Source organism: Trachemys scripta, chromosome 1, assembly GCF_013100865.1.
Source record: "Trachemys scripta elegans isolate TJP31775 chromosome 1, CAS_Tse_1.0, whole genome shotgun sequence".
In the NCBI taxonomy this organism is placed as follows: Eukaryota; Metazoa; Chordata; order Testudines; family Emydidae; genus Trachemys; species Trachemys scripta.
Genome location: NC_048298.1, coordinates 142719726 through 142733183, shown reverse-complemented (window position 1 = coordinate 142733183; position 13458 = coordinate 142719726). Strand labels below are relative to the sequence as shown.

The following is a 13458-nucleotide window of genomic DNA, read 5'->3' as shown; positions in this document are numbered from 1 at the left end:
CCTCATTGACAGGTGATGTTGTGAAGGCCAAACGTATAATTGGGTTAAAAAAGAACTAGATAAGTTCATGGTGGATAGGTCCATCAATGGCTATTAGTCAAGATGATCAGGGACTCAACCCCATGCTTAGTGTCCCTAAACTAGACTGCCAGAAGCTGGGACTAGACAACAGGGGATGGATCACTCAATAATTGCCCTGTTCTGTTCATTCCGCCTGAAGCATCTGATACTGGCCACTGTCAGAGACAGGATATTGAGCTAGATGGACCATTGGTCTGACCTATTATGACCATTCTTATATATTAGGAGTTTCCTTCTGAGAACAGAGCACTGAGGTCTTAAGATACAATAATCAAGGAAATCATATCTACCCAGTTAGGATGGGAAATCTAAATGTGAAAATAAATGTGTAGACAATGGATGATAAACATTTATGAGCAGATCACCATGTACTCTGCGATTTTGTGACTGCAGAATCCACTCCTTGCTACAGAATTGTGCTCCAAAATCTGAGGTTTCATTTAAAATAATTCAGTTTGCAGCTCTTGTTTGTGATAAAAACCTTACAGATATGCTTCAGGTGTAGCTGCCACAATGCTGTCTCCCAAGGGCTTGTCTACAAAGGGAAATTATACTGCTAGAGTTATATAGGGAGCTATACCAGTATAACTATAAGGGTATAATTATGCCAGTAAATTTCCCCATGTAGCCATGCCAGGCATCTGCAGAAGGCATAAAACAAGCAGTCAATGAAGTATGAATTTTCTCATTGACTTCAATAGGGCACTGATGCCAAAACTACTTTATTGCTGATAATTTGAAGCAGAAACATCCAACTAATATGCTTATCCCATAATCCTCAACTGCCTCCCCCACCTTCCTCGGTGTCAAAAATTATCTGCCACCTGCCCAGTTTACCCTAGCTCCTGCTCCAGTCCCAGACAGCATCTACAATTAAGATTTTTTTTAGTACAAAAGTGTGTGTGCGTGGAAAATTTAAAACTTGAGGGAAGTGTAAATTTAATATCAAACAACACTGACTACTTTACTGATTGGATTATTCATTAGCATGTTTAATTCAATAAAATAAATCTCCATTTTAAAAGTAGTATCTGAAAATGCCACAATATTTAACCTGCCATGGTAGAGTGCAGTGTTCCTGCTGTGCAATTTAGATCCCGCTTGACCTGGAGTACACAAGGTTGTAGGACTCAAGTAATTTTTTTTTTAAATGAAGTATTTCAGGGACAAATGCACAAAGAGGTGCATATTACCAAGATCTCCTTTCTGGTTAGCAAATGCTGTGGGGGCAGATTTGAGTTTGGTGGAGCCAGGTCATTTTTTAGATTACTGAACTAGAATTGTAGAGAAACATGCAGATACAGCCTTCAGAACAGTACTCAGGACTACATGACTCCAAGCAGAAGTTGGTCCAATAAAACATATTACCTCACCCACCTTGCCTCTCCAAGCCATCTGTGAGCCAAGAGGATAGGAAAAGTTTTTAAGTTGCTGAAGCAGAAAAAAGTTCTGTTTTCACAACACTTTATGTGAATGAATTACCTTAAATCTGCCTATTAAGCATAGATGAGTTACAGCCTTCCTGAAAGAGATATGGATGTGAAAAACAGCAGATGGTTAACTGGGGTGGAAAAATACACAAATTGTTAGAGACACTGAAAATTCATTGTTGGTTATGAACAGCTGCTGCGTGAGAGCAGCTGTAAAACAGCTGGGGCTAAGAATGGGGTGCATACAGGCAAGAGTAGCTGTGGTGTATCAGAGTACTGGGGGCTAGGTTAGCTGTGGCACTTAGGGTTATGCCATGTTGACCTACATTTAAGTATAGACCAGGCTTAAGTTTCTGCCTATGGGCGTGTACACTGCTGCCTCACTAGGTGTCTCAGATTCATAGATTCTAATGCCAGAAGGGACCATCATGATCATCTACTCTGACTGCCACATTGAGGCCACAGAACCTGACCCACCATTCCTGCAATAGACCCATAACCTCTGGCTGAGTTACTGAAGCCAAATTATGATTTAAAGACTTCAAGTTACACAAAATTCACCATTTACACTAGTTTAAACCTGCAAGTGACCCATGCTGCAGTGGAGGGCAAAAAAGACACGTGTCTGGTCACCTATCTCCTGCCTAAGCCCCAGAACAATTCACAAGCCAGGGGAAGAGAGGAGTTCAGCCATCTGAGTCGCAGATGGGACCTGATCTGGTAAGTGTACCCAAAGGCCGCCCACTGGATTGGGTCCCATTCAAAATCTGGTGGTGGCATTAGTAGAAGCCCATCTTGTAACTTTTAGCTCAGTGGTTAGAAGCTTCACATGGGATATGGGAAATCCAGGTTCAATTCCCCCCTCTGCTAGAGGAGGAGAAGGGAGACCCCTGTTCAAATCCTCCCTCTCAGGTTCATGCTCTAACCACTGAGCTATGGGATATTCCGATGTAGGGCTCCCTCAGTCTCTCCTATTGACTCTGCTCCACTGTGGATAAATAATTCAATAACCATCATTGGACCAGAAGTTATAAAGGGGGGCACCACCACTACTTCTATCTCCTCCTCTGGCTGATTTGTGTGACGCGAGGCAGGCACCTAACTCATTCCCACAAGAAATTAATTAGGTGCCTAAGCTGCCTGACTGCAGGCAGCAGGGTCCATTCATGGATTGCTAAGTAGAGACAGGTGCCTCTCTGGAGCCTGGACTTAGGTGCCGGTTTCCAAGAGGGGATGGAACTTAGCACACAGCCCTGTTGTCAGCATCTCCCATTGGCTAGTTTATATAGCACCCTGCTTAGCATGCTGGCTTCTGTAGATCACATTGTAATATGCCTATCTCTTCCCATTCATTGTACTGGAGCATAGGCACCTAACTCAGACTTTATGGATTGTAGGGTTGTTCCTGTCATTTTCTAGGAACCTAAAAGCTAGGTTCCACAATGCTCAGCATTGCGATGCTTAAGTCCCTTTGCGGAACCAGGCCTTAATGTTTGTAAAGCACCATCTAAGTGCTATATATTATTACAGAGCTCATTCTGATTCCAAGCAAGGCATGAATGTTCCCAAGTAGGTACCGCTAGAAAAATCCCATTTTTCACATATTGCTACATATGCAAAATAGCCATCTCACAGACTAAAATTTTCCATGTCTAGTGGTGAATTTTGGGGGGAGGGAGGGAAGAAAGAGCAGCCTAAGATTCCCCCCCCCCCCCTCGCCCCACACACTCTCTGGAAGTCCATCTCTGACGCCAAGTAGAAGGTACCACTGGAGGAACTTGAAGGCTGTGATCCTAGTTTGCAGAAGTGACAAACTGAAGATTGTAAAGTAAATCGTGATGTGCAGCCACAGAGACTAAAGGGTCCAAAAGAGATGTGTCAAAATTGATCATAACTACCACAGCCCTATCTACTTCAACTACCATCTCTAACAAGGAAGGTGACGGCAGTCTACCTCTTGCATTAGCTCAACAGTGACAGTTTCATATTTACTCAATGTGCAGAGGAATGTTAGAATGCAGTATAAATAGCTAACCTTCTCATACATTTCACCAGATGATCAAAGTCCCCCACAATTCCTGTGTTTTCTTGAAAGGACAGAGGGTCCAAAAAGACAGGAAGAGGAATCTGTTTTTAATATACAAAATGGTTTTTGCCTGGGAACAGTTACAATTAGGCTTCTTTCCTCTATTCACTGGTGCAAGGAAGGTACTTAAAAGGGAATAGAGAACCACACAGTCTCCCAAAACAAATTTTTGTGCACAAACTACATCAGCAGGGACTCTGTCACAGTGTGCAGTGATTTGGAAGGTGCCACTGCAGCTGTATTTAATGAGACAGCATCTCCCCCCACTTCTGTAACTGTTTCATGGATTGTGCGCGCTATGCTGGACTCCAATCTTATGCCCCTGGGAAATCAACGTTTAAAGCTTTACTTGCCAGAGCTCTCAGAGCTAGTTGATAGTGTCCCTGTTACACTGTGAGAGGGAGTATAGAGTCTTTTCCCAGAGCCTGATTATTTTCAAGAAAATAGAAGCTGCATCACTGAATCTTTTAATACATACAAGAGTAATTAGGGTGCTGGCTGCAATGTCAAGCAGGTGGCATTTATTTACAACATTTATGCACGTGTCTGTTTGAAAGATGAGAGACCACAACTACCTAGAATTACAGGAGAGATGCAGACATATTTTTCAATTTTATTCTTAATGGGAGAGCAATGGCATCCCAACTTATCACATCTTCCAGGGAAAACAAACAGGAACTAGACCATTTCTGGTACTAAACACCGCCACAGAGTTCGCTTGGCATAGTGCTTTGCTCACTCCATGACTGTGATATTCCTGATTCCAGCTACTTTTGCAAGGTCATCACTAGAACAATCAGCACTAAGAGAAGGGAAAAATAATTGGAACTGAAGCATAGACCATAAGATGAGCAACAGTATCAGGCTGTTGCTGTAGATCATTTGTAAAACAGGGTATTCTAAATGGAGCTGGAACCAGACAATATTAAGTAAAAACATGATTAAAGTATCTCTAATGGTTTTCCGGGAGAGCAAAAAAGTCGATTCAGGCATAAAACTCAATACCTTCCAAAAGAAGAAAATAAAATCCACCAAGTGATCCTGAAATCAACTTTTCCTTTGGATAAATAGATCTGAAATAGTAATACAGTTCACAGTGGCATAAAGTTCTCCGATTGCTTGTGTGCTTGAAAATATCTCATCAGTAAAAAAATATCAGAGCTGGGGGCAAAACCCTTTCTCTGAATTCTGTACATGGACAAATGCACATGGGATCGGCAGGCATCAGGTCATCGGCTCCATGGGAAACCAGCAGTATTGCAGGGCTGCAGATCACAGGTCAGGAGATGAGGGGTAAGAAGAATAGTAAGGCCCATTTTCCTGTGATAAAGGAATGAGAAGTTAACTAAATATGTTTCCAACTCTCAAGTGCATGCAATTGAGGGACGAAAAGGAGGCATAATTAAACAAACATTCTTGACCACCCCTCTTATATCCTAGTACAGTAGCATCCAAACTTCACCCTGCTGAGAATGGCATTGGCAACTTGCTGGGAGCCTGAAAGTTGCATGCTCCTGATTTGAACACAGCAGATCACAGCTGCTTTAGCCTAAAACCAAAGCCGTGGCCTGTCGAGACTGCAAATGCCAGCATCAAATGTGGCCAGTAGGTCAGCTCAAGATGGCACACTGCCTGCAGAGACATGCAGTGTCTGTTCCTCTGTATTTAAAGAGAGGGCAAATTTGGGTCAGAATGACACTGAGTCACATTTGTCCAGCACTTTGGGGGAGAAGTCCAGGAGGACGAAAGGACTAAGACAGCCAAGAGCTGTTCCTCCTCTTCACTCCCTTTCCCTAATGTGTGTATGTCAGGGGTGGGCAAAATTTTTGGCCCGAGGGCCACATCGGGGAATAGAAATTGTATGGCGGGCCGTGAATGCTCACAAAATTGGGGTTGGGGTGCGCGAGGGGGTGTGGGCTCTGTGGTGGGGCTGGAGATGAGGAGTTTGGGGTGTAGAAGGGTGCTCTGGGCTGGGAACGAGGGGTTCGGAGGGCGGAAGGGGGATCAGGGCTGGGGTATGGGAAGGGGTGCAGGTTCCGGCTGGGGGGGTGGGCTTTGGGGTGGGGCTGAGGATGAGATGTTTGGGGTGCAGAAGGGTGCTCTGGGCTGGGATCGAGGGGTTTGAAGAGCAGGAGAGGGATCAGGGCTGGGGCATGGGGAGAGGCTTAGGGGGTGCAAGCTCCAAGCAGCGCTTACCTCAAGCGGCTCCCGGAAGCAGTGGCATGTCCCTGTTCCAGCACCTATGCGGAGGCACGGACAGGCGGCTCTGCACACTGCCCCATCTGCAGGCACCACCCCTGCAGCTCCCATTGGAGCGTGTAGGAGCCGGAGAGGGGCCAAGCTGCGTGGTCCGGCCCCCGACCCAGCGCCCCAGCTGAAGCGGGGCCGAGCTGTGTGGTGTGGCTCGTGGACCGGCTTAAAACGGCTCACGGGCCGGATCCAGCCCACAGGCTGTAGTTTGCCCACCCCTGAAATATGTGTTAATTTGGGGCTGGGAAGAGGAAATAAAGTTTGAAGGCCATGAAACAATACAAGACAAATCAAAGCAGCTCCAACAGCAGTGGGATGGCAGACAGCAACAGTCCTCTGTGCGTCAGGTTTTAGGTTAGTGAACTTCTCAGAATGTTACTGAAAACTGTTAATAGCACCATATAGCTACTCGATAAGCCATGGAAAACAAAGCTTAGTGAGGCTGTCAGGAGATAAGCAAGGTGAGGGAGAGAAGCAAGCAGAGAGAATAAGAGAGGTGAATACTTCTAAAATCGGATTCTGTAGGGCACCTAGGATTCAAGAAGAGACAGACCAGCCATACCTCTGCTTTCAAGTTAATGGACACAATCTGCTTCATCAAAGGGACTGCTCTTCCCCAAGAAAAGCAGACCATGACGACCCTAATCTTCATTATGGAGGTGCGGGCCCATGAGGACTACAGGTCTGCAATCCAGGCTACTCAGATCAATGTGGAGTACTGAATGCTGCATCTCCATCTAGCTTACTGATTAGGTTGGCTACAATCGTCTTCATTTAATACAAACTTGGTGTGGCCGTTGGCTAGGCAAAGAGTGGTGTCCCTAATTTATACACAAAAATATAAGAGAATCCTCTACTGGAATAAAGGGCCGTTTCTGGGCCAAACCCTCTCCTCAGAGATTGACGTAGAAAAGACTAACATGGGAAAACTGACTGTTTCTATGAAGTTCAAAAAGAGCTATTAGTTTCCCCAGCAATCCATCTAGACTTCCCTTTAAGAGGGTGAAGATGACTTGTTCCAGTCTGCTTCACAAAGCAGTAAGATACTCAACAACTGCACTTGGGAGCACAAACAGATGCTTATCACCTGAAGCCACTTACCCTGGCATCATATTCAAGGACAAAAGGGGGGAAGTCAATCTGTTCTGGGGGTATGGCTGTGAACAATTGCTGAAGGTTTTCCACATAGTGGATTTTGTCCTTTAGCCCTGAGACGGTAAAGGTTGTGAAAAACCACGTTGAGACCTAAACAGAAAAAAAAAAAAAAAAAAAATTAAACTGATGCCATTTCTGAGTCTTCAAGTTCAACATATTATTCCATACTCGTATAAACCAATCAAGCTTCAGCATTGTAACTGTGAGCACACAACAATAAAGAATACTCCATCTCAATTGCTAGTCTAGCAAGCTGTTACTTGCACTACAGAATAGTGCTTCAAACTCCAGACTGACATTTTTCTTAATTCTACACCCCCGTATTGCTGCACGGAATTGGTGTCTATTTACTCCTTCCCATTCTGCTATTTCCAAAACTCTGCACTTCCAGATTAGTCAGATCAATCTCTTTCCTTGCCTTAGTTTTAATGCCTGTTAGCACCAGTTTTCCTAGGGCAATTTAGAAAAAAAAGTGACCTTCAGTTGTCCCAAGACCCCACTGATAGATACATCCTCTCTGTTCTGGGTATTTGTTTCCCTCTTTCCTATACACTACATCTGCTCAAATGGCATCAGACCCAACTCACATCTGCTGCCCAAAACCCGTAAGTCTTAATTTTAGGTCCTAACCTTGACTCTCCTTCAGATCTTTTTGTAACAGGACACAATGTAGAGCAGCTAACTCAGCTTTGTCCTTCCCATGTAAATCAGATAGGGAATTACCAGCCAGGTGTTGTTTTGTTAATGCCTATTAGTGTGGGCAACTGGTCTACATATATTGAAATGATTTCTGGGAGGAGAAGAGGATGATTTCAAACCGAATTTTTAGAGCACAATGTAAAACTGGCTTAAACCAGTCTTCCCACTCGGACACCACAGCACATCCCATTCTTCCAACACATACAGTAAGTCCAGTCCCTGTTGACTGGAGGAGACAGATCTGTGTGTATGTACACTACTGAATATGGCAATTTGTTAGTGGTAAAAAAAATTCCCTATGTCTCAAACTTTTAGTCCAGGGGCTATTTTGTCCCTCACTTTGCAATATCTCAGCCATTCCACTTGCTCAGCTATGCATTGAATATAAAGCATAATTCCCTCTGAACTACAAAACCCACGTAGTAACTATCATTAGAATATATAAGTCAGGGTTACCAATGTGGCAAATGCAGTTTGTTATATGCAGTTAGCAGGGGAAATGATGTGAAGGCACACTGAACAGAACAAATTTGGGAACAATTGAAAGCTTTGCATTTAGAGAAGAGAGCAACTTCTAAGGAGAGTTGGAAGGTGCTAACGCAAACAAACTTATTGCAGGCCCTGGACTGTTTTCAGATGTGTTGGGGGTGTGTGGGGGTGGGGAGGAGATGACGGGGAGGAGAGAGAGAAGCCTGAAAATGGTTTTCCTTTCAAATTTTGTTTGTTGAACTATAGCACAGTTTTCGTTTACTGCACTGGCATCCAGCATGTCAACAGAAACATATAGGTGCTGGCACGAGAGAGTTTGTATATTGCTGCTGCAATTTATGGAATGGAAAAATTCTGATAGAATGGTGGATTAAAAATAAAGAGATATTTTGTATGTAAAGGTCAGTCCCAAACAGATCATCTTTAGTTTAAGCTCAACATTTGAGCTGAAGGAAGCAAATAGCGTCCTTGAAAAGTACAGTGTCCCCATCCTTAAACAGTACAACCAGATTGGGAGGTTGAGTGTGTGCGCATGTGCGATGTAGTGGAAGGGAGAAGCAATTGGAATGAGCAGTGTTTTTAGATTGATATTTTATGATGTACCAAGGCTAGAATCAGAGGGTATACACTACTAGAAAGTGGAGATGACCAGTTTTCCCACTGACATTCAGATTTGCTATTAGTTCTGATGGTGAGAGACCTCTGACCCTAAAACTGTCACTTGATTCCTCACTCTAGCCAAGTGTTTTTGTCACTGGTCTGAATATAGCAGATTTCAAATCTTGCACCACGGTAATTTTCATTCCCTGACAACAGGAGAGGATGGAGCATTGAAACAATGAAGTTAAGTTCTCCACAGACATTCAATATGCAGAAGCATAATTGATTACACGTAATGCAATAAAATATTATCCAGAATACAGTATTTTTGGGGGGATAAATAGAGGACTTTTCTCTCCAGTGCGGTCACCTTCCAGCAGCACCTGACTCCTGCGCAGACCATGGAACGCTCACATCAGAGCAGGAAGAAAGAAAAGACAGGATTAGCTGCCTTTTTGTGTACAATGGATTACTCAGCATTAGCCATTCACACCTTGCTTCAGTTACCCTCTGTTTTGGGGATCACTGCTGTGCTCTCACCTCTGCAGACTTAGTTTAGAGCAACATGCTCTATAAAAAGCCACTAGCCTTAGAATGCACATAATTTAAAACAGTTTCTCTTCTCAAATAAAACAAAGAATGTTGGCTGGCAGCATAAACCATGTTCATGGCCCCTACAAAACAAGCACAGCTCTGGTCTGCCAAGAGCATGATAAAAATCTCTAGAGCCCAGCAGGCCTACAAATAGTGTACAGAAATACAACAGATGGAAGCCATCAAGTATGCCAGGATTCAGTACAGCAATAACATGGATTATTTACGTTACAGATTTAAGAACTGAAATACAATGCTGAGAGATCTAAGAGGAGGGCACTGGGGGATGGTGGAAAGCTTACAAGCAAAGAGCTCCTGCTCTTGCACTTGAGAAATACAGGGTCTTACCCTAGGAACACTGAAAAGCAAAGCAGACAGAAACATGCACTTCTGAAGACATCTAAGCAATTTAGATCTTATGGGACTCTCCTGGCTCAGAGACTGCCAAGACATGGCAGCCCTGAAGTGTTCATGTGAGTCAAGCAATCTCCTACTGGCCACTTCCTACTGTGCGTCTCATCTCACACTCCATAAGGAGATACATTCTCCTTCAATAGCCAGCAGCAGGCCCCATGAGCTCTCTCTTGTAAACAAATGCTCTCCTTACAGGAGTAAAGTTGGGGAGGGATAAGGAGATTGGGTAGAAGACAGTGGAGAGAAATAAAAACAGATTACACTTTGAAGCAACCACCCCAAGAGAAACATTTAAGTCATAGACAAGAAGCCCAGAAGATAAGATTAAGGCCAGTGAAAGAGCAGTGTCATTCTAATGACACCTTCTGCTTGTAGGAATGGCATTTACAGGCTCCAGAGGGAACTTTATCCAGTTATCTTCAGGTGCATGGCAGGTTGCCTGGATGAAGGGCCTGAAGGCTGGGGTTTCTTGGAGGTCCAGCATAAGAAAAAGTAAAGGGAAAATTGGTAAAGCTATTGGCAATAAAATGATTAGCATTTCTTTAACATATATCCATCAGAACAGAATCTCCAGAATTCTTGGGACACCAGATTTGAAGCCTCCAGAAAATTCAGCCCTGGCTTGTCTCCATTGTTTTCTCCCTGTTCTCCTTACCTCAGCCCAACTTTACTCCTGTAAGAAGTGGTGTCGGGCTGGTAATTCAATAGGGGGCATTTTCCCTCCAAGTCAGTACAGATTGAAAACCTCTGCACGACGTAGAGGTATTGTCTTTTGCATGACCTGCAAAACTGAGGCTCTGATTATCATTAAAGATCCCACAACATTTTTTCCTTACAGCAATGTTTCTCAACCTTTTCTGGCTGGTGGTCCCTTATTCAAAGCAAAAATTGTCACTACTGTCTCACATTTACTAGAGAGTACCAATGATCACAATAAGTCTATATAATAATATCAACTAACTCTTTATATGGCACTTTTCATCTGTAGATCTCAAAGCACTTCACAATTATTATTTATTATTACTGTGTGTGAGATTTGAGAGGTTGACTGAGAATAATCTGACCTTTATAGGTAAGGGAGCAAGGGAATGAGATTTTCTCTTTTAGATTGTAACAAAAAACTTTCACTGCCTTGGGGCCCTGGATTGTCTTTTGTGCCCCCTCCCTTTGGGGTTTGTGATCCAATTGTTGAGAAACTCTGCCTTAGAATACTAGCTTGCTCAAATTCCATCTTTGTTTAATTCCATTTTACCGCCCTATATTTCCTCTGCAGTTTCACTTTTATACAGCATTTCCCACTTTTTGTCCTCAATTGTGTCGCTGTATTCCATCCCAGGAGTAGCTAAGTGATTTCTGTTTGTACTTTAGTTTGGTGAGTCTGCAAAGCTCTATCAGATGGAAGGCATTTGAGAAATACAAGTTACTGGGTCTCAGTTTACGAGAGTACACGTTTCACTCTAAGAGTTAAGAGAGTTTATGAGGCTGACCTGGTAAATCTTACTCTGGCTGAAAGGCCCCTAAAGTAGCACAACTGCATTCTGGAATTTGAAGCAAAGGAGGACACTTGGCTTTTTTCTCTGCATGCTAATCCCCAGTATGTTCTTCCTGCTTGTAGCTATTTCAGAATTCTGCTGCAGTCTTTGACAAGAAACCTAAAGACTTGGGCAGGCTTTTATTTACTTCACAAGCAAGATCTGTGCAGGGCTATCTCCACTTGGAACCTCTAGATTTTTTTTTGTTCTACAAGTAAATTCTGATAGCTCTGTAAGGGAAAGAGGATTGCAGGCCACCACAACATTCACTTCCTTGACGACAGTCTACCACACTGTGCTACAAAGTCACGAGACCGCCTTGGCAACCTTCTCCTGGTGCTGGCCAAGATGGCCAGCTATCTATCCAGGAGGAGGAAGCTGAATGGGAGGGGACGCTCTGCGGCAGTGGGGTCTATTTCTGTTCCTTTATCCAATCATGCCTCCAAGCAGTTTTCCTCTGGATGGTGTCCACTGACTCCTTACATGCCTTTGAGGAACAGTGGATGTTGCCTAGGACACACAGTTTGTGTTACCCAAGTAAGGAAAAAACACAACACTACAAAACCTCAGAGGTTTCAGAATGTTCACTAAGTGATGATTGGAAGGCTGACTATACATGCAATTTGTGGTACAGAAGGGAGGCTATTTCAAAACGTTGTTCTTTGGGATGGACAACTACCCAAATGGATGAGGGAAGAGAAGGGCTGATGGCTATACTGGTATGGAATTAATAAGTGAATTCTAGTACAGTACTTGACAAGTGTAAAGAACTATATAAATGGTGGTGGTATTAATAAAATGAAATCAAGGAACCACCACAGTTGTTTGCCCAACTCATAACCTCAGAACAATCACCTACATTCCTCTACCATGTTTCAACTTATTTGAATTGCAGGGAGGCACCCAAACAGAATAAAAAACATTTGCGATGGAATCTGGCCTGGACCCTGGGGACCATACTCCTATCTTACATAAAGTGACAAAGGCTCTCTAATGAAGATGGCAGGTCAGGCCCTTAGTCTGACATCTAATTCGAAAGTGCCAGCATGTAAGATGTTAGTTAGGGCCACTGCTGACACTGTGGGGGTCTTCCAAGCATAATGCCCTGATTACTGTTTTGATCCACAGTTGAGACAAAGGAAGAGAAGCAGCACCACCTTCTGGTTGCCTTTAGAGACCATAGAGCAAAGCAGTAACACGTCCTTTTGAAGAGGTTAGAAAAATCCACAGGAAATAAAATGCTGAAGCCTTGCTTAGGCCTCCCCAAAAGGAATTCTTCTTCCCTTTTCCATCTTATTATTTTATATTACAATCTAGGATCCTGACTGAACCCATTGCTAGCTCATCACTGCTAGCTCAGTTTCTTGGAAAAGATCAGGACACAGACAGTGGGAGACTCATCTACAGGTTAATGGGTTTGAATCTGACCCAGACAAGCAAATATGAAGGCTATTTGGTGGCCTATGTGAAATTAATTGTTAGGTCTCTATCAGCTGTGCTGTATGCTCCTGGGCTGACCTAAGGCCAACAAGAGGGGAGGCAGGTAGTCTCAGTGGAGGTCAAATAATGGCATGGAAATCAAGTTTTCTCCCTCTGCCTCTTGAATACCCACATCAGATCAGGTTTGAGGCACACTGGCAATGAGGTGCATGTGTGTGAAGCCTACACTGACGCTGCTAGGGTTACCATTTGTCCGGATTCCCCCGGACATGTCCGGCTTTTTCGGGTTAAAAATAGCGTCCGGGGGGAATTTGTCAATGTCCGGACTTCCCCTCCTCCCCCCTCCCATGCAGAGCGTGCGCGCGCTTACAAAGCAGCCGGTGCTCCAAAAGCCAGAGCCAGAGCCCTGCTTGCACTTCCCCCTCCTCCCTCCTGAAACTTGACACCACTCCCCTCCTCTCCCTCCCTCCCTCCCTGCACTCACAGATCGCTGGCTGTTTGTCTGGAGATTGGACCTTGCTCCCCTCCCCCGCTGTCGAGCGCGCTGCTCTGCAGCACAGTAAGGGGGCCGGGGGCCAAAGAAGCGGCAGGGAGGTTCGGGGGGGGGGGTAGTCAAGAGACAGGGAGCAGGGGGAGGGTTGAATGGGTCAGGGAGTTCGGGGGGGGGGGGCTGTCTGGGGGTTGGGGG

The 13458-nt window shown here is 44.3% G+C and overlaps 1 protein-coding gene across 3 annotated transcripts in view; it reads right to left on the bottom strand.

The window, feature by feature from the left end:
• Positions 1–3623: 3623 nt before the first annotated feature.
• GDAP2 (ganglioside induced differentiation associated protein 2) overlaps positions 3624–13458 on the bottom strand; it is a 43190-nt gene continuing 33355 nt past the window's right edge. For all 3 annotated transcript variants that reach the window (XM_034788071.1, XM_034788072.1, XM_034788078.1), the window contains 2 exons: positions 6949–7092; positions 3624–4917 (listed from right to left, as the gene is read on the bottom strand). In XM_034788071.1, the coding sequence (XP_034643962.1) occupies positions 4870–4917; positions 6949–7092 (192 nt within the window). In that variant the 3' untranslated portion in view covers positions 3624–4869. The remainder of the gene's footprint in view (positions 4918–6948; positions 7093–13458) is intronic.